The following is a 25,000-nucleotide window of genomic DNA, read 5'->3' as shown; positions in this document are numbered from 1 at the left end:
CAGCGACCAGACGAGTCGAACTTCTGACACGTTGGGGCCCTGGAAATGGCATTCTGGAAATTACGTTCAGAATGATGCGCGCGCTCACAAGTTTCACGTGTCAAGCTTACAGTTTTGCTTCCAGACACTAACGTACAAGGAGAAAACATAGAGTACATATATATACTTTGGAGGGATGTATGTAATCTGCACTGAATTCTGGACATTCGAATTTAAAAATGAAATTCATTACCCAATGAATTCATGTCACAACATCTGCATAGCCTATCTTCCCGATCAACATTACTTTTTCTTCCTGATTCATTTTCAAGTTTGTTACAGCTGCATCTGAAATTGATAAGTACAACTACATATGTATCTGGTTAAGGGGGTAATGTAACTGTCCTTTCCAAAATTCGACTTAAAACTTCGATATATTAAACATGCCCTCTATTCAGGCGCTTCATGCCCTCAATTCAGGCGCTTCACACCCTCAATTCAGGCGCTTCACACCCTCAATTCAGGCGCTTCACGCCCTCAATTCAGGCGCTTCATGCCCTCAATTCAGGCGCTTCATGCCCTCAATTCAGGCGCTTCATGCCCTCAATTCAGGCGCTTCATGCCCTCAATTCAGGCGCTTCATGCCCACAATTCAGGCGCTTCATGCCCTCAATTCAGGCGCTCCATGCCCTCAATTCAGGCGCTTCACGCCGTCAAGTTTGTGCAAAAGAGTGTGGTGGGGGGGCCTTCCTTAAGATCCTGGATCCGCCCTTGCACTGTATAGACACTACGTCATGTCAACTCAATCTGTTGTTTGAATAAGGTAGGAAAATGAATGCCCTTTCCAGGCATATCATTGGTTTTACAATCAATCAATCAATATGAGGCTTATATCGCGCGTATTCCGAGGGTACAGTTCTAAGCGCAATTTATATCGCACACATATTCAAGGCGCAGGGATTTATTGATGCCGTGTGAGATGGAATTTTTTTTTTACACAATACATCACGCATTCACATCGGCCAGCAGATCGCAGCCATTTCGGCGCATATCCTACTTTTCACGGCCTATTATTCCAAGTCACACGGGTATTTTGGTGGACATTTTTTATCTATGCCTATACAATTTTGCCAGGAAAGACCCTTTTGTCAATCGTGGGATCTTTAACGTGCACACCCCAATGTAGTGTACACGAAGGGACCTCGGTTTTTCGTCTCATCCAAAAGACTAGCACTTGAAACCACCACCTAGGTTAAGAAAGGGGGGAGAAAATTGCTAACGCCCTGACCCAGGGTCGAACTCGCAACCTCTCGCTTCCGAGCGCAAGTGCGTTACCACTCGGCCACCCAGTCCATACAATCAACAGCCTCATCAGAAAAACCTGCTCTCAAACGCATCTACCTAGTTTGTTGTCATGATGGGAAGCATAGAATGCAATAATGCTGGATACATATCTGTGTCTCCAAATATCAGTTCAGTCTTAAGTGTTTCTATAATAAAATTCCAACATAGAATTGCTTCTACTACAGAATAAATTATATATTGACTTGTATTGCTAGAGATCATATTGTGTAAATAAACAGTCGCCAGTGATTGGTGTTAGTTACAAGCGCTTACCGCAGTTGTCACTAATGTAGTTGTTCATGGGATCCACAGCCGAGGTGTCGCCATCACATACAGACGTCAGACAGTCGTAATAGTAGTCAGCCAGGGACGTGTCAGACGTTGCCAGGCACTCGGCTTGCGATGGATCAGCAAAGATGGCCACGCACTCCATCGCGGCTTGCTTTTTGTCTTGGCATCTTCTGAATTTGCTGGCCAGGTCCTTACAGGTTGGACTGCAACATTGACATCAAGTCAATGTTCATCCCGATCGCATTCATGAGCAAGGTTCAAAGAAAAATGTGACTTTAAATTCATACACTGGATTATTCCAGTGTCATCTTGTACAGAATGCACGGCGAAAACTGACAACATTCATAAAGGAAATGTAAGTGCCTGTGTCAGTATGTGAACGCACGAGAGGGTATTTGTAATCACGCTAAATATCAACTGGGAAGAATGACAAGGCGAGCAAATTGAAACTTTTTTTTTTTTAGATGATAGTGTAAACGAACTTTCTCCCCCAAGTTATATATTTAGATATCAAAGCGCGTTCTAGTTGACGTCGACGAGTAGAAGACGAGTGCAAATGATTATACTGAGCGGACACGTTTGATTATTACATGAGATCATTCCAGTTTAGTTTAGAAAACAAGTAGCCATGTTTGAATAAAAAACGCTCGCGCTGGACCCGAGTACTCTTCAGACTGGCTCGCTCCCCCAGTATGAAAGTTTTTGTCTTGTGCACGTTTAAGACCAAGTGATTGCTCTGTGTGAATTACAGGCATTCCCTTTGCTATATAAATACATTGCATGCGAGCCGAGGATGTGCGTGGTGACTGGCCTTTCTCTTTTATTTGATCACAGTGAAAAATATACTGCCGACCCTCTTCATAACTGGTGAACTGGTGGCCCACGAAGTTCTTTTACTGTCCTGGCTCGCGGATTCTTGCATTTATCACGCCCCAGGTAGTTTTACCAAATTCTTTAATGTAAAGTGAAGGTAAAAGACTGAAACATATGTAAACAAAGGAAACCATAAGAAAAAAATACAAATTAATATGAAAAGAATCAAAACACAAAATCGCGACCTCTAAACCACCGCAGTCGCGACCGAGCAACCAACGCTTGGTAGAAAATGGGGTACACAAAAAATCAAATTATTCAAACACACAACGCGCAAAGCCTGGTGTCTCAAACCACACGCTGGCTGGCTGTTCTATTTTGCAAATCGTCTCGCATGCGATACGCATGCTTTTTATGACGCTATATTTCTCGTCACTGTGTGACGCGTTCGGCTGTTCTATCATTACAGTGTGGCTGGCTGTTGCTCCCTCCCACCGCCAAGTCGTTTTTGTGGTTTATTTCGCATTTAGGTCCCAGGTAACATTATGAAGTTTTAATACGATCAATCGGACCTATTATCAAGTTAGTGTATCAACTTTTGAACGAACTGCGCCCAGTAGTTTCCCAGCAATAAGCTGTTAAGTCGAGACAGACACACAGACAGACACACACTTAAAGTCTGTTGAGCTCAAGTACTAGCGTACTCGGGGATAAAATGTTGTGACTTACCTCTGAACGACATTGTCGTGATTCAGCACGATGTAACTGACGAGCGCGTCATCAGTCATATTCCCTTGCCCCGAAAAGAGGGTCGTCATCGCATTGTTCATGGCGTCAGTTGTTGTCTCGTCCCCTGCATGATTTGAAAGAACATGGACACGTTTTTAAACGTTGGGCGTTAGAGAGAGAATTGAATTGAATTGAATGGAACTTTATATTTCGAGGGTGACAGAACCCGCAATACCAACCTGCTTTTTCTTTATCCGGCTTACTACATAACACATCAATATAATCAACATGTCCAGCAATCAACAAGACATTTTAAATGCATTATATGATGCATTGGCAATGATGGAAAATTATAACGCATTTTGTGTTTGCCTAATAAATGCTCTTTGTGCATTGTGAAGAATCATGTGGTTCAATACAATCAGAGAGTGCTAATACTTTATCAGCTACAAAATAGTTGTACTTACAAGTTGTGCGTTGTGTAGAATCATGTGGTTCAATACAATCAGAGAGTAATAATACTTTATCAGCTACAAAATAGTTGTACTTACAAGTTGTGCGTTGTGTAGAATCATGTGGTTCAATACAATCAGAGAGTACTAATACTTTATCAGCTACAAAATAGTTGTACTTACAAGTTGTGCGTTGTGTAGAATCATGTGGTTCAATACAATCAGATAGTACTAATACTTTATCAGCTACACAATAGTTGTACTTACAAGTTGTGCATTGTGTAGAATCATGTGGTTCAATACAATCAGATAGTACTAATACTTTATCAGCTACACAATAGTTGTACTTACAAGTTGTGCATTGTGTAGAATCATGTGGTTCAATACAATCAGATAGTACCAATACTTTAACAGCTACAAAACAATTGTACTTACAAGTTGTGCATTGTGTAGAATCATGTGGTTCAATACAATCAGATAGTACTAATACTTTAACAGCTACAAAATAATTGTACTTACAAGTTGTGCAAGAGAGACAGTGTGACAAGGGTCTTGAAAGTTGGTTCATTGGTTTGTGACTTAAATACATCAGGAATGGAGTTCCACATAAGCCCCACGAATATGAGAGACTGAACTTGTACAGGTCAATTCTTTGGGTTTGAATAATCCATGTGTTTAATGTTATTGATATATTTATTTTGTAACTTTGAAGCAATGAGGAAAGATGCATTCCCTGACATAATTGTATATATTAATTATTACACCTTTGTTATAGGAAAATCCTAAGTTGATAGGAAGAAACTGTAATCTTTTATACTCATACGTGGAAAGAGATGTGTTTTTAAAAGAATCAAATTATATATTTCCTTGTGCGTACGTTAGAAACTGTTTACTCTTTAAAACCTGATATATTTTTAGATGAGCTTTTGCAAAGCGTTTTGATTTTGTGACTGAGACAGGTTATTATCAATGGTCATTCCCAAGACTTTATGGCTTTTGACTTTGGTTATACATCTTGATTTCGTATTTGCAATGTCGGAAATCTAGATGAAAGATTTGGTCGTTTTTATCTCGTGGTTAGACGAATGCATTTAGTTTTATTTGGGTTCAGTGACAAATGGTTTAGTTCTGACAATTCTAGCAATGGATTAGGGGGATCTAGGAGGATTTTTTGCTATTTTAATAGGATCTTGGTGACCGGAATGAATTGTAGTATCATCTGCCACAGTGTGCACATGTATTTTACAAATATTTGAAGGTCGTTATAATAGATCGAAAATAGTAACAGACCAAACATAGAACCTTGTGGTGCTCCAAACCTTTGTTAACAAGAGTGTGATTGGTTTAAAAAAGAAAAGTACTTTAGATTTTAACATGTAACCAGATATAGTTGTCAATCAATTAGGTCAAAAGCGTTAGTAAAGTCAACAAATAGCAGCACAGAACAGGTTATTGTTAATTGGTCAGCCATTGGTCAAATACATTGTTTCACAAGAGTGTTTTGGGGTTAAACCTGTTTGATTTTCGTGCATTAATTTATTGTTTTCAAAGTGTAAAAAGAACGTGCTCATTGGTATGTTTAATATAAAAATATATACTGTTCAAAAAAAGAAACGCATAGCTTGTAATATTTGGATAATTTAGTTATATGGCTACAAGGATATCCACCAAACTGCAGAAAATGTTTATCTGGTCGTCGACCTTTCGTCCATTGCCACAAGTGAGCTCTGCACGTGACGCATGCGTTATCAGTGGCTACAATGTCAAAATTGCTCATTTGGCATGAACACTCGTCATGCTTGAGTGTAATCTCGTGAGACTCGGGGAATATTGAGCTCTCACCATGTCTTCCAAAACCCATAAAAGCGGATTGTTCGCCACAAAGAAATCAGACGACAATTCAGCGACGAAAGATGGCCCGATTGAGCAGAGAAGACCGCCAAATTGCATTGGGTCGTTTACAAGCAGGCCAAAGTCAAAGTGCAATCGCCAGGCACTTCCACGTGTCCCAGAGCACCATCAGTAGACTGTGGGTCAGGTTTCAAGCCACTGGCTCCGTTGCTGACTTGCCACGAGCGGGAAGACCAAGGGCGACAACTGCTGCTCACGACCGCTTCATACGGCTCCGCCACCTCCGGAATCGTTTCCTGTCGGCCTCATCTTCTGTCCAGGCTCTCCCCGGGCCACACCGATTATCGGACCAGACCGTGCGGAACCGCCTGCATGAAGCTGGTTTGAGAGCTCGCAGACCTCACAGAGGAGCTGTCCTCACCCGCCGCCATCGCCAGAACCGAGTGCAGTGGGGCAACCAGCACCTTCGCTGGACCGTCCGGAATCACTGGAGACACGTGTGGTTCAGCGACGAGTCCTACTTCCTGCTCCAGCGACATGATGGTCGGAGGAGGGTCTACCGGAGAGTAAACGAACGTTACGCGCCCAACTGTGTGGATGAGGCACCCGTTCATGGTGGTGGAGGCGTCATGGTGTGGGGGGCGATCAATACCGCTGGAAGGAGCACCCTGGTGCACGTCCAAGGGCGCATAACTGCCCAGCGATACGTGGAGGAAATTCTGCGCCCACACGCCCTTCCTCTTCTGGCTGACCAGGATGCCATATTCCAGCTGGACAACGCTCGCCCGCACACAGCACGACTCACCACCCAGTTCCTCACCGACCACCATGTCCAGGTGCTTCCCTGGCCATCCATGTCGCCAGACATGAACCCGATAGAACACCTCTGGGATGAATTGGACAGACGTGTGCGCAGGCGAGAAGAAGCGCCGGCAAATCACCGCGATCTATTGCAGGCACTTCAGGAGGAGTGGGACACCATCCCACAGCAAGATATCCGGCATCTGATCCAGTCCATGCCTAGAAGGTGCCGGGCAGTTGTTGCTGCTCAAGGCAGTCACACCCCCTACTGACTTGACAGCCTCGGCACCCAATCGTATTGATTGACTGATTGATTTGAAGATGCAAATGAACTGTGTGTGCATTCAACTGTGTCCATACCAAATTTCAAACAAATAATCTAAATATTGGATTTTCTGTTAATTTTTTCGAAAAATAAAACAAATTTGGCAAGTAGCAACTATGCGTTTCTTTTTTTGAACAGTATAAAAATAAATGTTGTCAATGTGTTTATTGATAGAGAGAGAGAGAGAGAGAGAGACAGAGAGAGAGAGAGAGAGAGAGAGAGCGAGAGAGTGAGAGCGATAGAGAGAGAGAGAAAGAGAGAGAGAGAGAGAGAGAGAGAGAGAGAGAGAGAGTGAGAGAGAAAGAGAGAGGTGGAGAGAGAGTGAGAGACCCAGCCAGCAAAATTTTGCGCAGCGAATGCGTGTCGCAGTCGCCAAACTCTGCGTAACAACTGCACTGGACGCATGCGTAACGCGCGCGATTTTGCAAAGCGAAATACATGCGTGACACACTCGTTTTCCCTCAGATTACGCAGACCATACGCACCTCCAGCGCACGCTTATTTGACACCAAGACAAATTCGCACTCTCCACGCAGACGTCACGATTGCTTTACGCATTCTCACGCTATTAACGCGCTCTCCACGCAGACGACACGATTGCTTTACGCATTTAACGCGCTCTTGACGCAGATGTCCTGATCATCTTACGCACTCTCCACGCAGATGTCACGAATTATTGACGCATTCTCAGGCATTACGCGCTTTTTACGCTCTCTTCACGCAGATGTCACAATTGCTGTACGCATTCTCACGCATTTGACGCACTCTCCACGCAGATGTCACAATTGCTTTACGCATTCTCACGCATTTGACGCACTCTCCACGCAGATGTCACGATTGACCTACACAATTTTACGCAGACCACACAACCGCTTTACGCACTCACAAACAAATAATGGGCAGTGCACAACATTGTATTGATCCAGAAAGACAAAGGTCAAGCGTGCAGGTTCGATAACAGAGATGATCATAATTATGTACAAGTTCTAAAACAAAAATGCAGTCAAATAAATTGATTAAAACAAAGGAGAGATTTGAATCTCGCTTATTGCCATTGTGACTTCCAGGTTTTAATTTCACTGCATTTTGACATACCAGCAGCACGGAAACAAAAATGATCAAAATACTATTCAAAGCAGAATTCAAATTGGCAGAACAAAGAATAAATAGAACAAAACCCTGATAGTCATCATCGATACGCCGTAGTACATGCAGTGAAGAATCCAGTATAACTTATAAGAGAGAATTTTGATGTACACTCGTCACTATATCACATTGATGTAAACAAATAAATAAATAATTGGCACAGCCTAGGCATAGGCAGCAGTGAGTTGTATCAACATGTTTGAATACAGAACAGCAACAAAAAGAGAAAAAAAGTTCTACAAGCCAGCTAATAGTTGAACTTCAGATTACTAATGATATCACAAACAAACACTTAGTTAATGCCCATTCTCCAGGGATCGAAATCCAGTCAATGTACACCAAACTAGGATAACACATACATTTAGAATCTATCACGACTGCATAAAACATTGGTATGCAATTCACAAAGCAAGGAACTTGAAACATGAACATTGACATTAAACATACATATGTGCCCCACACACATTTCGGACAAGGCAGCTGAACGAAATTCAGATGTGGATGGAGCACAAAATAATTAGATGGGGCGGCGTGAAAGCATACTGGGACAAGGAACAAGCAAGAGAAAGAGGATTAGAAGATAAAAGGAAGAACAAACCGAAGGATAAGAAAGAAAAAAACAAAATAAGAGAAGTAGAGAGAAAAAAAAAAAAGGAAAAAAAAAAAGAGGAAAAAAAGGGAGACAATCATATGAATGTGTACCATTTAATTAAATAAAAGAAATTAAAAAAAATACTTTTAAAAAGGAGACATTTCAGGTTTTGATTTGAAGTGTGTTAACATATTCACATATACCAGTAACTTTGCATGGAAAAAAAAAGTTCACAATGATTTGAAGCAAATTCAAATGCCAGAGAAAAAACAGAACATAACCCTGATGTCATCATTGATAATCAGTGGTACGTTCAGTGAAGAAAAAACAATTGACACAACCTAGACATGGGCAGCAGTGAGTTATCAAGTTTCACTACACAAAAGTAACAACTACAATAATGAAACAAAAGGTAAAATGCCAGCTAATAGTCAACATTCAGAACAATATAAAAAAGAAACACTTATTCAATGCCCCTTCTCCACTGATATGTATAAGCACACCAACATGACATAAACTCATAAATTTAAAAAAAGAACATGACATAAAACTCATAAATTAAAAAAAACTTATCAGACTGCGTAAAACATAGGTTTGCCATCTCAAAATGGATGTACAACACGCAGCTTACTCACAAAATGATAGACAAGTCTCCAGCGGCCAGCTGCTCAGCAAACAAAATAAGGTGGCGAGGATCAATATAATTGAAATGCATTTTTTTTTGCTGTTTCGGAGAGAACTTTGCTTCATTTACCTTACACTGCCTGCATTCAAGGGCTAAATTTTTATCAGGTGCACCAAGACTTACATCTATAGAAATCCAATCATAACGGTTTTAACAGCAACAAAAAAAAAAGTATATTTCTAGTCTCGCTTCTAAATTCTCAACTCAACTCCAAAAAATAATAAAGAACAACAAAAACCCGCATCATGCATTGTCTCCTTCAAGCTGCCTAGGTTGTTTGTGTTCGACTCCCATAAATGACAAGGAATTGTTAAAACCTTTTCTTTCTATTTGTTCACTTTTTGTTTTCTTCTTTTCTGAACTCTTTATACTTGTATTTTATTCATTTTAATTTAGCCTGAAGGTTTGAGTCGTGTATTAAAACTCGAATATAGTGTGTAAGTGCCCTTGAACAGCTTTTCCAGAATCATGTATTCTATATTTTTAGTATGGGATACCCACAAGAAAAGTTCAAATGCATCCATGCGTCTCCACTGATAGTAATGGTAGTTGAGCACTTCCAGTTTAGTCTTCTGTCGTTCTGACACAACCTAAAAGGGTACATCATGTCTGAACATCATCTGTAGAAGAGTGTGAAGTTTAAAGCTTAGCTTAAATAATGTCCAACAAAACCCCAGACTCTTCTGTACATTACCCATCAGCCACACAGACCTGAACTGTGAAATACAATTACTCACTAGCAATTTCTCAGGCGAGTCAAATCTTACATTCATCAAATTTTTGCAACTAGCATTGTAAATAAGCCTACAGAGATTACAAAGTTCAATTACTGCAAACCAAATCATGAAGGCTCTTCCATGGCCTGTTGTCTCTTTCTTTTATCACACTCACAGGCTTCCAAAAACCAGTCTTGAACGGCCGTCTTCAAGGTCTTGACCTGTGGCACCCGTACAGCTTCACGGAACAGCCTCTGCATGACAAAACAAAAAATAACATGAACTTAGATCATCAAACAACTATCACTGATTTGAGAAAAGTCTCAAGTTTATTTCCTGACGCCTGTAAACTTGCTAAAAATCATACAGACACACAAACTTGCATACACACCATACGCTTTTACAACACACCAACTATACTTGAGTTAGGAAATTACAACACATTGTAATCCTTGTAGAAGAGAAGTAAAAAAAATACCTACCCTAATATTTGTTTTAACCCTTTCGCTTCCCACCAAAACTTGGGTATGTGCATTCCTGACTGCCAGGGAATATTGGAGTTTGGGGTGTAATAAGTCACAAAAAAATCTAGCTTCAAACTGGCAGTAGGTAGGTAAGTAAAACCTATGTTGTTTTTAAAGGAAATTGAACCAAGAATCTGTTTTTAGTGTCTAATCATGGAAATGATAATTAGTTTGGCTTATAATGATGTTTAAATATGAACTTTTGAAAAATCAGCCCGGCGCATGTTTTGCTCGCTCCAAGAAAGGATTATAATCACTGTCATCTACCTGTTTCCAACGAATTGTCCGAAAGAAGATCTCCCCCTTCCCCTGTCAGTATCCATAATCATTTGCACCGCCTGTAGCGTCAGTCCGGCTTTGTTTTTCCCTGCTAGGGCCCGGTCGACAGTCACCGTTAGCCATTTTGACGAGTCGAGATTTCTCTCCCATACCCTGTCGACAAGGCCGAAAATAGCCTTCAAACGCAAAACCGCGTCACCATTTATGTTTATTCATGAGAATGAGGTATCCTACCAAGCCATTGGCTGCTATTTGTGTGTCAGCAGTGACGTAGCATTTCTGGAAAATCCCGGAACGGAGAAGACGGGTTTACCTGTCCTAAGGCGCTGCGGCTGCACAAGCGCATGACTGGTATACCCGTCATAAGGCAGTCAAGTTGTTAAAGTTACCTTTTCTATGACTTTTTCTTTGGGGGCCTTCGGAAATTCATAATACATGTACTGTGACGTGCAGACGCATATGTGACGACATCATACCGTTTGCTAACATCCTTATTTCGTATGTAGTCGAAAATCCATGACACTGACAAATGAGCTCAGGAACTTGGCTTCTAGCAATTTAATGTTAAGCGTAAAAGCTTTGACAACTATCATTCACATGTGAAACATGGCAAATTTAAAATTGATTCCAAAGAACAAAATTTGAGACAGAAATAACTTGTTGTTTTGTAGACATGGATTTTATCTTCTTCCTAAAAGGACCAGGATGATTTTACAAATTATGAAAAACAACTCACTGTCGATGGCTTTTAGTCGCAGCGTACACCATGGTCTCTTTCCCTGCCCTCCCCCAGAGCCCCCTGTCAGCAACCGTGTAGCCTATGGAACACCTTCGTCATCACAGCATCAGTAGTCGTCTTTAGTTCATGTCCACCAACCACACCGAGCTCATGGTCATGGATCTGAAACAAACAAAACAAGCCAACTGAATTCCAAAAATCAAATATTCAGACAGCTCTTCTTCACATACAAACAATTCAATCTGGAAGCATCATACTGTCACCTGGAACAAAAAATCAATAATCGCACTTGCTTTAAAAAAAAAAGTTTTCAGAAGAGCAAATGGTGATTGAGTGTAGCATTGTCATAAAATGTAATCACACACCTCAGGTGACCTGCATCAATCATTCAATACTATCTCACAAATCTTCATTTGGAAAGCACAAACATAGTTAGAAGAGAGCGTCAACCGTGATACTATTCAGTGTGGACAATTTTTTTCTGACCCATAATCCGATGCCTACACAAAGTGAGAATCAGAACTCACAAGAAGGCACTGTTGCATACATGTTTGTGATTATTTGCTTGAGTGTAGCACTTGCAATTTTGAACTTGAGGAAACAGCGTAGCAATTTCTGTTACATCCCTGAAAACCTAGCAGATGGCAGCTCTGGCCACAGAGCAATATTTGCATTATTTCTCACAGATGCAATGATCACAGAAAACAAAGTGGTGCATGCATTTTCCGCACCCCACATGAGAAAAAAAGGCCCATCATTGTGCGTACCCATAACTTCATAAGCATAGTTTTATCATCAAAATGTGTTGGTTAAATTCACAAATGTGACCAATACGCATAAACCTTGCATGAATTCCCAGGATAATGGGAAACTGGTCATGACTGAGAACTGATGAACAGTTAAGATACACCCGTGAACCGTGATGACATCTGGCATCCTCCAAAAAGCACACACTCAAGGTAACATTTAAAGCCTAAAGAGCGTCTAACAATAACATGTCACTCTCACAAGATCTTGCTACAGTTATCTGGGGAAAATAGCACAGGCATGACTGGTCTGCTTCAACAATAGCATTCAAAGCCACCTACCAGTGATCACTCCTTCGACAGATCCATCATGTGCCTTCAACATCTTCCACACTCAACAGTAAAAAGATGACTCCATCGAACAGTAGCACAGGCTCTGGCTCCACCATGATTCTTTGGCGACCAATTACTAAATTAGTCGCATCAGGTCCATCTGCTCCTGTAGAACCTTCTCCAGCAGCAAGAACTGATGTTTATCTTGCCGCTCTGCTCTGCTCGTAGTCTTGTGTCCGCTGAATGGAAGAAAAGAAGAACAAAAAGACATTTACATGAAGCAATACATATTTTAGACAATCTGTCGGCCTGAAAAGAAACCATCAGCACTAAAAAACAATCTGAGCAAATGTTCAAAGTAAACGTGACATCTCTATATTTTTGAATTCAGGAGAAGATGAGGAATATATATAATGCAATCAATTTTTAAAGGGGCATACAGAGTGGCATTTGATGGGGTAAAAAGATATAGGGACTCAGCAGTTGGAGCTGAAAAATTTTGTGTGTATTTACTTCAAGCAGATTTTTATTTTTTTAGACAGAAGAACAAACACACACTAAAAATCATTGTTTAAAGTTGAACTGACCTTAACTTTTCCTCCAAACAATAGAACTTTTTGTATTCATTCAAAAATATTCATCAAAAAGGTTAAATTTTAAATTCAATTTTGCAGACTTTGGATGAAAAGTTACTCTTCTCTGGCATCCCGCGGACACAGTTCACACTTTCTCATCAATGAGATGCCTGTGTTAATTAAAAACAAACATCAATAAAACTATTAAAATAAAATAAAAATTTAAATATAAAAATAAAATCGACCAACCGCCCCCACCCGATTTTTTTTCCCTTTGCTGGAAACAATACATTTGTTTCACTAAAACAGTAAAAGAGATCAGCTGAATTTGTTTGACACATCTGGTTATAACTAAAAGAATAAAACACAAAATAAGCCAAAGTCACAGAACAAAAAGACGCTGTCAGTGTCACTATCAATGACTCTGAATGAGACACTCATTGCTATCGAGCCATACCTGTTCATCTTCACCTTGCCGGGACGGAACGACAGTCTGCGTTACTGGCATCGGTGGCGGTGTTAAGGTCACTGTCCATCTCAGCTTTCTTCACCTTCAGTTCAAACAAGCAGTGAGCACCGTCATACTCAAGTCACTCAAAGCCTTCTGAAAAAATAAATACTTGGAAGTTAAATAGGATCACATTGATTCCCAAACCTAACAGTAACAGTAACACGCAAACATCAAAACTGGAATACTAATTATTAAATATAAGCATCTCAATTTCACTAAATTATTTATTTTCTCTGTGATGTATTTTTTATTTTTATTTCAAAAAAATCTGTTTTTCAACTTTATCACTGCACACGCTGACACAGCCTCTGCCTGCCTCTCTAGTCTATGCATGCCTCGGGAACAAGGGTAATTTTTCTCTTTTCCGAGACTCAGACACAGAATATTCCACTATGAGTCTATGTCATTGTCAGTATGCGGAACTGAAAGTTGAACATCTGTGGAAAAATAAAAAGATACAAATTAAAAAAAAACAGATTTATGAAGAGCCTATTAGTATTACTACTAAAGCTCCTGACAACTGCTGCCGCAATGACTCGACCAGATTAGGAACCAACCAAAGTTCACCAAGAAACAGACAATGAGACATAAAATGATAAACGAAAATTCAGTTTTTATGGTGCCGTGAGCGACCCGCGAATCGGGATTCGGATGGTATTTTCACTCTTCCACAACTCCTTAAAAACAAACCACTGCATCAATCAACTTTATGTTTTTGGAAAAGTTAGTTCATTCATCCATCTTTCAGACAAAACAAACATGAATGAATAGAACAGTGTTCTTCTAGGCGAAAAAAAAATCGAAAGTGTGAGAAATTCTCTCTGCCATCAAACTCGGAAGCCGAAGCCGCGAGCTATCAAAAATTCAAATTCCCAAATCTTTCCTTCAGTTGATCAACTTACCTATTCTTGAAAGAAGTCAATCTTCATTTCAGAGAGAAGGATAAGATTACCTTGCATCCAATAAGCAAGTCAAAAATACAAGTCAATATGAAGAAAAAGCAAAAAAACGCCGATACAATGTGGATTTGACAGACTTCTTGCCAACAGGAAGTTGGAGATTGTCTGATTGAAGTAGGTCTGACAGACAAGGGAAATAACTTCAATAAATTGCTCTTTTCAGTCAAGGTAACTGTCTCCCCTGAAATTGAACTTTCATAGAGATTTTCTTCCAAAGCAAAATAAAATAAAATGAAAATATGCTGAGAACAAATTTTATGTAACCATTAACATCAGCCTTTATTTTGAGTAGATAATTAGTTTCAAAGTTACTTTAGTTTACATTTTTTTGTTTAATCTGAATTTTTTAAATGTTTTTATCGTTTTGTTATGGGTGTTCATATAGATTTCAGTTATCTTTTCTGTTCATATAATATTTTTATTATGCTTTGCCTAGATTTTTCCACGACATTATTTTGTGGAAAGCTGATTCCTACAACAATACCAAATCCCCATTACAATAATTATATTACATGCTAAAACAATTATAATGATAATACAAATTAAAATAATCATATTTATTTTAAGATAAAAATAATCAGGATAACAATTAAGCAAATAAATGTTAGTAATAACAAAATGATTAAATAAAAATTAAATGGGAAAACCATTACATAAAATAAAAATATTTTTATTAAACTTTTAAATGCATTTTTTTTTTTTAACCGAAACTGTCTTAAGATAAACTGAAAAATAACGGATTGAAAGTTTTTATGCAATTTTTTTTCTAAAAAAAAAAAGAAAGAAGTTTTTGAAGAAGAATAACTATTCATAACCAAAATTTAAAAGTAAATATAACATAAAATATAATAAATTATTTCATGAAGTAAATGCATAAACCCACGGTATAAAATTAGGAAAATCAAAAATTGCAATCACCTTTTCATTGAATCCATGCGTGCTAAACACTGCGTGGTGAAGTCGTTTCGAATGCGACAATCTGCGTAAAAGTTGGCGAAAAGTAACGCGCGCGAAGCGAAGGTGTCACGAGGCCGTACGCATCCCCGCATGAAAAACGCAGAAATAACGCATGCGTCACGCAGAATCATGCTGGCTGGGGAGAGTGAGAGAGAGAGAGAGAGAGAGAGAGAGAGAGAGAGAGAGAGAGAGAGAGAGAGAGAGAGAGAGAGAGAGAGAGAGAGAGAGAGAGAGAGAGAGAGAGTTCTTTAAGCATTTTTTTTACACATCTTTAAACAAATGCGTAAACTTTTCTTTGACTCTTTTTCACTCGCACGTTTTTCAGCGGGATACTCACAACTGAAAGAAAGAGGGCGCTGATCACTTGCAGTCAGAAAGACAACGCTGCTCATCGGTTTTAACCAAGCCATCATCGGCTTAGATTTATCATTTTTAAAGCTACGTTTACATGACTGTTAACGAGATAAGTATTGTGACAGATACAGTTACAACCCGCAGCTATGCCAACAGGCAACTATCCGTACCACACAGTGACTCTGGCAGTCCCTCCGAGACAAACTCTTGGTCCGAGCACGTGACGACCACGCTCCGTTCCGCACTGCTGAACTCCACGCTGAAGACTCCGTCCTTCCTCAACACAGCAGCTGCCTTGGAGTGGTCGTAGTCTGCGAAGTCCACAACGCTCTTGGAGCCCTCCTCTACCTGCCAGGGGTTGGTGGTTCTGTTTTCGCTGAACTATATTGCAGAAAGAGCATGCGTATTGATATTGGCAAGTCTCGTTCACATTAGCGTGTTTCTCACGAAGTTCAACAAAAGTTCTTCTGAAACATCAAAGCGTAAGCTTCCGTTATAAAAGAGGGGAACAGATCGTGTCTTATTATACACAAATCGGTTTAGCACTATACATTTCCTGTCGGTTAATTAACAACATTAACCGCAACACTAAGCATCATTATAATCGCCAAAGCCATCATCATTAACAACAACAACAACAACAACAACAACAACAACAACAACAACAACAACATCAACAACAACAATGTCAACCCCACCACCATAATTACCACCACCACCACTACGACCACCATAACAACAAACTTTAAAGCGTCCATCTACCACTTCGAACAGAAAGAAGAACGTAGAATCCAATAAGGAACGTGTGGGCGGTGCCTCACACAGGGTCATACAGCCTCGAACTGCAGACATGACGTCATTTGTCTTGATTGTCACAAACCGGGTCACAGAAGGGGAGACCCGCACTGCGACGCCTTCCCAAATGACACCGACACCGACAGCAAGGAACCAACACAGGGGAAGAACACAGATGCCACCCCTCAGGACCAAGACGTGGATACCGGTAGCACTATCCTCACCACTCCTATCACAACCACAACGACAGAAGCCAACCCCAACCACTCCCAGTCCGAGGACACAGGTCGAGTCAACACAACTGCCAAGATGCGGAAAAGCCGACCATGCACACAGCAGTCAACCTTGGCCTTCCCTAGGTCAAGATCTTACACACCAGGCAAGAGACTCAGGGATTCCCCCCCTGCAGACCAAAACTTAGTGAAGATGACACGCACTGACGCTGCACGTGAGAAAACAGACTCAGCCAATGTTGACAACTCTGACATAGAAAGTGTGTGCGAAGACCGTGACGAAAACACGCCGCACAGCGTGTGGGGTTGACACGTGCCTTGACCTTGTGTCTTGACCGTATGTGTTTTTTTTTCTTCCACCCTGGCTTGCCCCACGGACTCTGAATTTTGATCGTGATTTCAACAATATGTAATCTACCTTCGCCATGGCTTTATCAGTCTGTTCGATAAACATACATGGTTTACGGAACAGGACAAAACGCAAAACTATTTTTCATAATCTTAAAAAGAATGGATTTGATATTGTATGTTTGCAGGAAACCTACATAACAGACAGTGACGTTGAACAGTGGGAAAGGGAATGGGGAGGGAAAATCTTCCACGTTTCCTCTACCAGCCATAGTCTTGGACAAGTCATTTTAGTGAAAAAATCCTTTCCTTATGACGTTGCATGTGTTGTAAAATCTAAAAGAGTGCTTGAATTGGAAATCCACGCAGACGAAGAAAGTATATATATTTTTAACGTTTATAGTCCAAATGAAGTTCATGAGAAAAGGCTTTTTTACGAATTCCTCTCCAACTGTCTAAATGAGCGAATTTATGAAAAAAAAATTGTCTGTGGAGATTTTAATTGTGTACTTGATAATCAATTAGATATCATAAGCGGCGGAAAGCATAACAACACAGATGTTGAAATGTTTAAGACGATGTTGACTAAATGTGCATTAAACGATTTGTGGCGTTTGGCACATGGAGACGACAAGGAGTTTACATGGTACCGGAAAACTCCTTTCATAGCAAGAAGATTGGATTATATACTTGTGTCGGATAACATTTTAAATCGTGCACATGAGTGCGAAATTCAATCCGTTGCCCAGAGCGACCATAGAATGGTTAGAATGAAATACAGTCTGACTCATATGGAGAGAGGCCCGTCATACTGGAAATTTAACGACAGTTTATTGAAAGATAGGGTGTTTGTTGAAGGTTTAAACACCTTTTTGGAGAATTATGACAACGAGTATCTTGATTTTGATTCACAAGTTAAATGGGACCTATGTAAAATAAAAATTAAAGAATTTTCTATTGACTATAGTAAATGTAAAAAACGGCAAACAGTTGTAGACCAACAACAAATGCAAAAGGATTTGAATCAATTAGATAAACAGATATCCAGGCACCCTGAAAATACAACATTTATTGTTGAAAAGGAAAAATTAAAAGCAAAGTTGGAAATATATGATATTCAAAAGGCAAAGAGTGCTCAAATTCGATCCCGTGAAAAATATATCGAAGAAGGTGAAAAGAATACAAAATAAATTATTTTCTTAATATGGAAAAAGTGAAAGCTAATTTAAAATTTATGGACAGATTAATTGATGAAAATGGCTCTCAGATAACGACGCAAAAAGGTATTTTACAGGAGCAAGTGGGATTTTACAATAACGTGTTTGATAAAAATGGGAATTTTGTTGAGGAGGATGCTGAAAGTAAAGTTCTTAATTTAAATATTCCTCAGTTAAATGACGAACAAAAATATGTTTTGGAAACTGATTTTACCGTGTTAGAAATCGGCAGGGCGCTGTCTTTATTAAAAAATGGTTCGTCACCAGGTTTAGACGGATTGAGTACAAGTTTCATGAATTTTTTTGGCCTAAAGTAAAAATTATGGTGGTTAATTCCCTTCAAAATGCATTTAGAGTCGGTGAATTGTCAGATACTCAGAAAAGAGCAGTTATCACGTTAATTCATAAGGGTAAAGATTTGCCGAGAGATAGCCTTAAGAATTGGAGACCTATATCTGTAACCAATACAGATTATAAAATGCTGGCAAAATGTTTATCGCAGCGCTTATCTGGTGTTATTTCTGACCTCGTGTCGGAAGATCAGACAGGATTTATTAAGGGAAGAAAGGCAAGTAACTTGATTAGATTAATCGATGATGTCATTAATTACGCAAATGAAAGAAATCAACCCGGTATATTACTTGCCCTTGACTACGCCCGAGCCTACGATTCCATCTCAAAAGACTATGTGGTCTGGTCCTTTAAAAAATTTGGTTTTGGCGAAAAATTTGTGAAATGGATTAAAGTTCTAATGACAAACACCACGAGCTGCATAAATTATATGGGCTGGATTTCGGAAGAAATAAGTGTGAATTCCGGAATCCGTCAGGGATGTCCCCTTTCACCTTTGGCCTTCGTGCTTGCTGTAGAATTATTAGCAATCAAAATCCGAAGTCACCCCAATATTAAAGGATTTGCCTTACCAGATGTAGATTTTGCAGAACAAACATCGCGTATCCTGAAACTGGCTATGTACGCCGATGATATAACTGTTTTACTTCAAGATAAAAACGACATGGAAACGGTTTTGGAAATCATTGATGATTTCTCCAATATATCTCGCTTAAAATTAAATAAAAGTAAAACGGAAGCAATGTGGTTGGGATCGCGTAAAAACTGTCAAGAGAAATATTGCGATATTAAATGGAATACCCAGGTTAAAATCATGGGAATTATTTTTAAAAATGACATCCCGGCCTCTGAAATTATGGAAAATTGGTCCAAAAGACTTGAAAAAGTTGAACAAATCATTTGCAGATGGTCAAGAAGGAATTTAAGTATAAGCGGCAAATTGGGTATTATTAAGTCCTTCTTAGTTTCACAATTTGTTTACGCTATGCAGGCGCTTCTTGCCCCTGTTAAAGTTCTCGATAAGCTGAATACTATTTTGTTCAGATTTCTCTGGAAAAGGAAGTATTCAAATACAAAAGCCTTTGGAAAAGTTAAACGAAATGTATTGTGTAATGTGGTGGAAGAAGGTGGTATTAACATGATAAACGTCCACGATATGCAGACTTCTTTTTTACTCACATGGGCAGCAAAACTTCAACAACGAAAATATGAACCGTGGACAACGATTCCATTAAGTCTTTATCAGGTATTGGGAAGAAATTTACTTTGTTTTAAAGCCACAACACCACTAAAACTGTTTCAAGGTATTGAATGCATTCGATCAAACTTTTGGAAAGAAGTTCTCTTAAAATGGATCCATAATAAAGCATTGATTTATGAGAGAGAAGATCGCTTTGGTGATCAATGTTTATGGAACAATATAAATGTGATGTATAAAAATAAAAGCTTATATTTTAAAAAATGGATAGAAGCACACTTAGATACGGTGAAAGATATTTGGGATAACGGAGATATGATTCCTTTTAACCAGCTGTGCACAAAGATAGGATACAGTGCATTTCGCAAAAACACAGCCAGCCCGCGAGCAGGCGAACACAATAATGACCTTGACACGCGGAACCCTGTGATCACTAACCCTTCCGCGAGAAAGTTTCGCATGCTGATAGTCCAGTCTAAAGCGAGCGAGCCTTGCGCTGTTACATTTTGGTTACATAAATATCAGGTTAAACTAGATCACAATTATTGGCTGTTAGTAAGCGAATGTACAAAAGAAGAAAGATTGAGATTGTTACAATGGAAAATTTTACATAACATTTATCCCACGAATATATTATTAAATAAAATGAAAATTAGAGAAACAAAATTATGTAAATTTTGTTAACACATTGATTATGTTGAACACTTTTTTTGGCAGTGTGAGAAGTTGACGTGCTTTTGGGAAAATGTTGTCCATTATATTTTTAGAAATACAGAATTAAATGTGCACCTCTCAGAACACGATGTCTTGTTTGGTTATCAACCTAATAATATATGCCAAAATAATAAGGTAATTAATCACATTATTTTGATTGCAAAAATGTGTATTAGTAAATATAAGTATGGTGATAAATACAATTTGAATAGTATATTGGAAAATGAAATGTACATTAGAAGATTGTGAGTACTGTATAAGTCGAGACGAGGTGAAGTTTGTTCATGGAACGTTTGATAATTTGAAAAAAAAAAAAGTATACATTATAAATGATACCACCACCATCATTACCCACCCCCACCCCCGCCTCTCTCTCTCTCTCTCTCTCTATCTCTCTCTCTCTCTTCCTCTCTCTTTCTCTCCCTCTCTCTCTCACTCTCACTCTCTCTCTCTCTCTCTCTCTCTCTCTCTCTCTCTCTCTCTCTCTCTCTCTCTCTCTCACTCTCTCTCTCGTCTGTCTGTTATGTCTTAATGTTGTATATATATTTATACTTGCCATTTATGATACATGTTGAAGGATGAATGATGATACATTGTAGACGGATGCATGTTACTGATTAAAAGCCCCACAATGATGTGCTTGGCACAAAAAAAACAAAAAACGTGTCGTTGCAACATGTGTGAAGTGAATAGTTCATTAATGTTTGCTTTTTATTTATTTTTTTTTATTTTTACGATTTTGGAAAAATGATTCACTTTTTATTTTTATTATTCTTTTTTTATGTTTGCTTATTAAACGGTATTCCTTTGCACAGATTCTGTAAACTCCGTAACTTTTGCGTGCAATTTATCTTGGTGCAACACCCTTTTGCATTATGAAGCTGAACATCTTCAACAACAATAAAATCAAAAATGAAAAAAAAACACAAAAAAACACCATAACAACAAAACAACATCAACATGATTACATATCTATCCGATAAACGACCACATGTCTATACTTGTTCCACTCAGTAGACAACTACATTTATTTAAATCTATTTAAAGTACCATTCCGTCTCCAATGAGGTTAGCTGACCAATACAATCTTTTCGTGTAAACAGCAATACGAACTTGATGAAACACATTCACACTAACACTCAACACCTTTGAATGGCAAGCACTGTAACGGTTACTCGTAAAACTGTGTTTATGTACGATTATTCTTTTTGATCGCTGTCTCTGTGTTATAAGTAGGCCAGTGAGGTGCAACAAGACAAATGTCCATGTTTATGTACAATGAACATGGACATTGAAGTTTTCTAACGTTATCTAATCTTATCATATCATATCATAAATGTGTACTCGATTTCTGTCCAACCCAAAGTAACTGCTTGGAAGTGTGAAGAGAATCAAATTATTATGACATAACGATACCACCGCGCATCAAGTTTGATCATCGTGCCCAACTGCGCCAGAAGTCTGACAGAGTGATTATGCTTTGATCACCCTGTGGCAAAAAATCTCCCTTTTTCTGAGAAAACAAAACCCTGACTCAAAAAGGAAAGTAAATAAAATACGTACGCACCTCGTTTCAGCGGATATTTAAAGTAATGTTCTTATAGTTCGTGGTCATGAAATATCTCGCTAAAGCTCAAATTGTTCATGATCAACTAACTTCGACCATTCTGTTGAATATCCACTGAGACTCGGTTTGTAACCCCTAGTTAAACGTGCGGCTAGCAGATGTGTGTCTATGGTCATTCCAAACCTTGTCCAGTCGTCTCACTGAGGTTCGTATCTTCACGAATTCACTGGTATTAGCGTTGACCACTTTGACCCACACGGTGTTCGGGGAGAAACGGTGACTGTCTTCCTGGTCTACCGCGCTGCCTGGAGTGACCTTGACCCGGTAGTCCCCGCACGTGAAGTCCGCGAGACGATACATACATGGAAGCTCCACGTCCGCTGTTTCTCCGTTGAACATTGTCAGTGTTCCGTAACGTCCAATGGAGCATGCTTTCTCGTCTGAGAAAAATCATAGAAAGGAAAATATTGAGATGGAAACATTCTAAATTAGTGTTGAAGTTACATTGGAAGTCCTCTGTACCATCTTGTTTTATTGTCATGGCTCTTATCTCTATTTCACACATGCACGCCTAACACAGAAAAGGACAAGCGTGTTGTCTCTCAGCATTTAGTTATAGTCATATGTAGCGTTGACATGGACAAGCTACATGTTGAATAGTCATTGTTGTTGTTTCTAAGTATTTGGTGGACAGTCATGTACCGTTGACATGGACATGCTACATGTTGACCATGGTTGTTGGTTTAACTACTCCTACTTTTAAAATGTATTAAATCGTCAATTTCTTTAGTCAACAACTTTAATCGGTATGCTCTTTCAAAACATTGTGTTTACGAATTTGAGGTTAGACTCAGCAGTGCGAGGTTTGAATAATTGAGCGGTAGCAAAACGCACCCGATTTAAATCCTTGAAGACGTGTTCCTTTTAACATATCTGTAGGTCGGAGATGGCAAAATCACCCCCATATCATTGGTGACTGGAAGACAGCAATGTCAGCCAGGTACAGGGCAATCCCCAAACATGCAAACGTTCGGAGGGGTTATTTAGAACACATTTTACAGAGAAGATCAAAGTCGGTATACTATTGTTAGACCAGTATACCAAAACGTAAGCTAATGCGCACCAGCTATGAAGATAATTCGTTGAACTCAAACTGACTTAAAACAAAGAATCCCTTCGTGTTTAACTCACGCTTGCAAGTGGTGCGCTCTATTGACCAATGACACGAAGGCAATCCTCCATGGGGGAGACCCATTGTCCACTATATGGACTGATCATAGATAATCTCAAGTAATTGTACACCAAATATGACGTAGGTCGTTCAACAGTGATATCTGTTTTTATTGGTTGCATTTCTGGGGGTCAACTTGAGTGTTATGTATAAAGAGAACCCATGTTAATCATACCTGCCAGTGAGAACTCAAAGGTGACAACACTGACGAACAGCACCAGAGGTAGGAACAAGGCTGATGACAACGGCATCTTCAAAGTTTGCTGCAAATCAGATCTGACAACAAAGTGGCAGTGCAATTAATTAACACCAAATCACCTTAACTAGGAGAGCAGCTGTTATCATTTGTGTTCACTCGAAAATTTCACAGTAAATGTAACACTACTATAACGTTTGTAATGTCAAACAATTGGAGTAACGTTTTTCCCTAAATGTCCGATTCAAACCGCCTGTGACATCACGCATATTATATTTTTTGATTTTCTTTTTTTTCAATTTGCCGGTCGTTTTTCAATTTTCACAAGTGAATTTGGACATATCTGCTTCGGTGCATGAGGGACGCTGACTGGCCCAAACAATCGCTAACACGCCCGTGCAAACCGAAACGTCTTTCTCTTGAGCAGATTACTGACAGTCACGTGCAAACAAAAACGACTTTCTCTTGAGCAGATTACTGACAGTCACGTGCAAATCAAAACGTCTTTCCCTTGAGCAGATTACTGACAGTCACGTGCAAATTAAAACGTCTTTCTCTTGAGCAGATTACTGACAGTCACGTGCAAACCGAAACGTCTTTCCCTTGAGCAGATTACTGACAGTCACGTGCAAATCAAAACGTCTTTCCCTTGAGCAGATTACTGACAGTCACGTGCAAATCAAAACGTCTTTCCCTTGAGCAGATTACTGACAGTCACGTGCAAATCAAAACGTCTTTCTCTTGAGCAGATTACTGACAGTCACGTGCAAATCAAAACGACTTTCCCTTGAGCAGATTACTGACAGTCACGTGCAAATCAAAACATCTTTCCCTTGAGCAGATTACTGACAGTCACGTGCAAACCGAAACGTCTTTCCCTTGAGCAGATTACTGACAGTCACGTGCAAACCGAAACGTCTTTCCCTTGAGCAGATTACTGACAGTCACGTGCAAACCGAAACGTCTTTCTCTTGAGCAGATTACTGACAGTCACATGCAAACCGAAACGTCTTTCTCTTGAGCAGATTACTGACAGTCACGAGCAAACCGAAACGTCTTTCTCTTGAGCAGATTACTGACAGTCACGTGCAAACCAAAACGTCTTTCCCTTAAGCAGATTACTGACAGTCACGTGCAAACCGAAACGTCTTTCTCTTGAGCAGATTACTGACAGTCACGTGCAAACCAAAACGTCTTTCTCTTGAGCAGATTACTGACAGTCACGTGCAGTCCTGTGTGCAAAGCAATACTACATTGTGTTAAACATTGAGCTTGTGACACAATCATGAAAAATGACTATCTTTTGCTTTTGAACATTATTCTTAAAAAGTCCTGTAATAGTACCAGCTATTGTGTTTTCAGCGTAGCAATAGGGCCCGATATTTAGACGAGACAAGTATAATGCCGACGAGTCGAAGACGAGTCGCATTATACTTGTTCGAGTCTAAA

General features: G+C 39.4%; 1 protein-coding gene across 2 annotated transcripts in view; it reads right to left on the bottom strand.

The window, feature by feature from the left end:
* The window catches only part of LOC138950334 (uncharacterized), a 30,247-nt gene that overhangs the window by 3,325 nt on the left and 1,922 nt on the right, over positions 1-25,000 (bottom strand). The window contains exons 2-6 of one of the 2 annotated variants that reach the window (XM_070322083.1): positions 23,531-23,631; positions 22,308-22,564; positions 15,872-16,082; positions 3,157-3,280; positions 1,597-1,817 (exon numbers count right to left, since the gene is read on the bottom strand). In XM_070322083.1, the coding sequence (XP_070178184.1) occupies positions 1,597-1,817; positions 3,157-3,280; positions 15,872-16,082; positions 22,308-22,564; positions 23,531-23,606 (889 nt within the window). In that variant the 5' untranslated portion in view covers positions 23,607-23,631. The remainder of the gene's footprint in view (positions 1-1,596; positions 1,818-3,156; positions 3,281-15,871; positions 16,083-22,307; positions 22,565-23,530; positions 23,632-25,000) is intronic. The other variant, XM_070322084.1, reaches the window with a different exon arrangement.

Source organism: Littorina saxatilis, linkage group LG16 (assembly GCF_037325665.1).
Source record: "Littorina saxatilis isolate snail1 linkage group LG16, US_GU_Lsax_2.0, whole genome shotgun sequence".
In the NCBI taxonomy this organism is placed as follows: domain Eukaryota; kingdom Metazoa; phylum Mollusca; class Gastropoda; order Littorinimorpha; family Littorinidae; genus Littorina; species Littorina saxatilis.
This window is presented reverse-complemented; position numbering and strand designations above follow the sequence as displayed.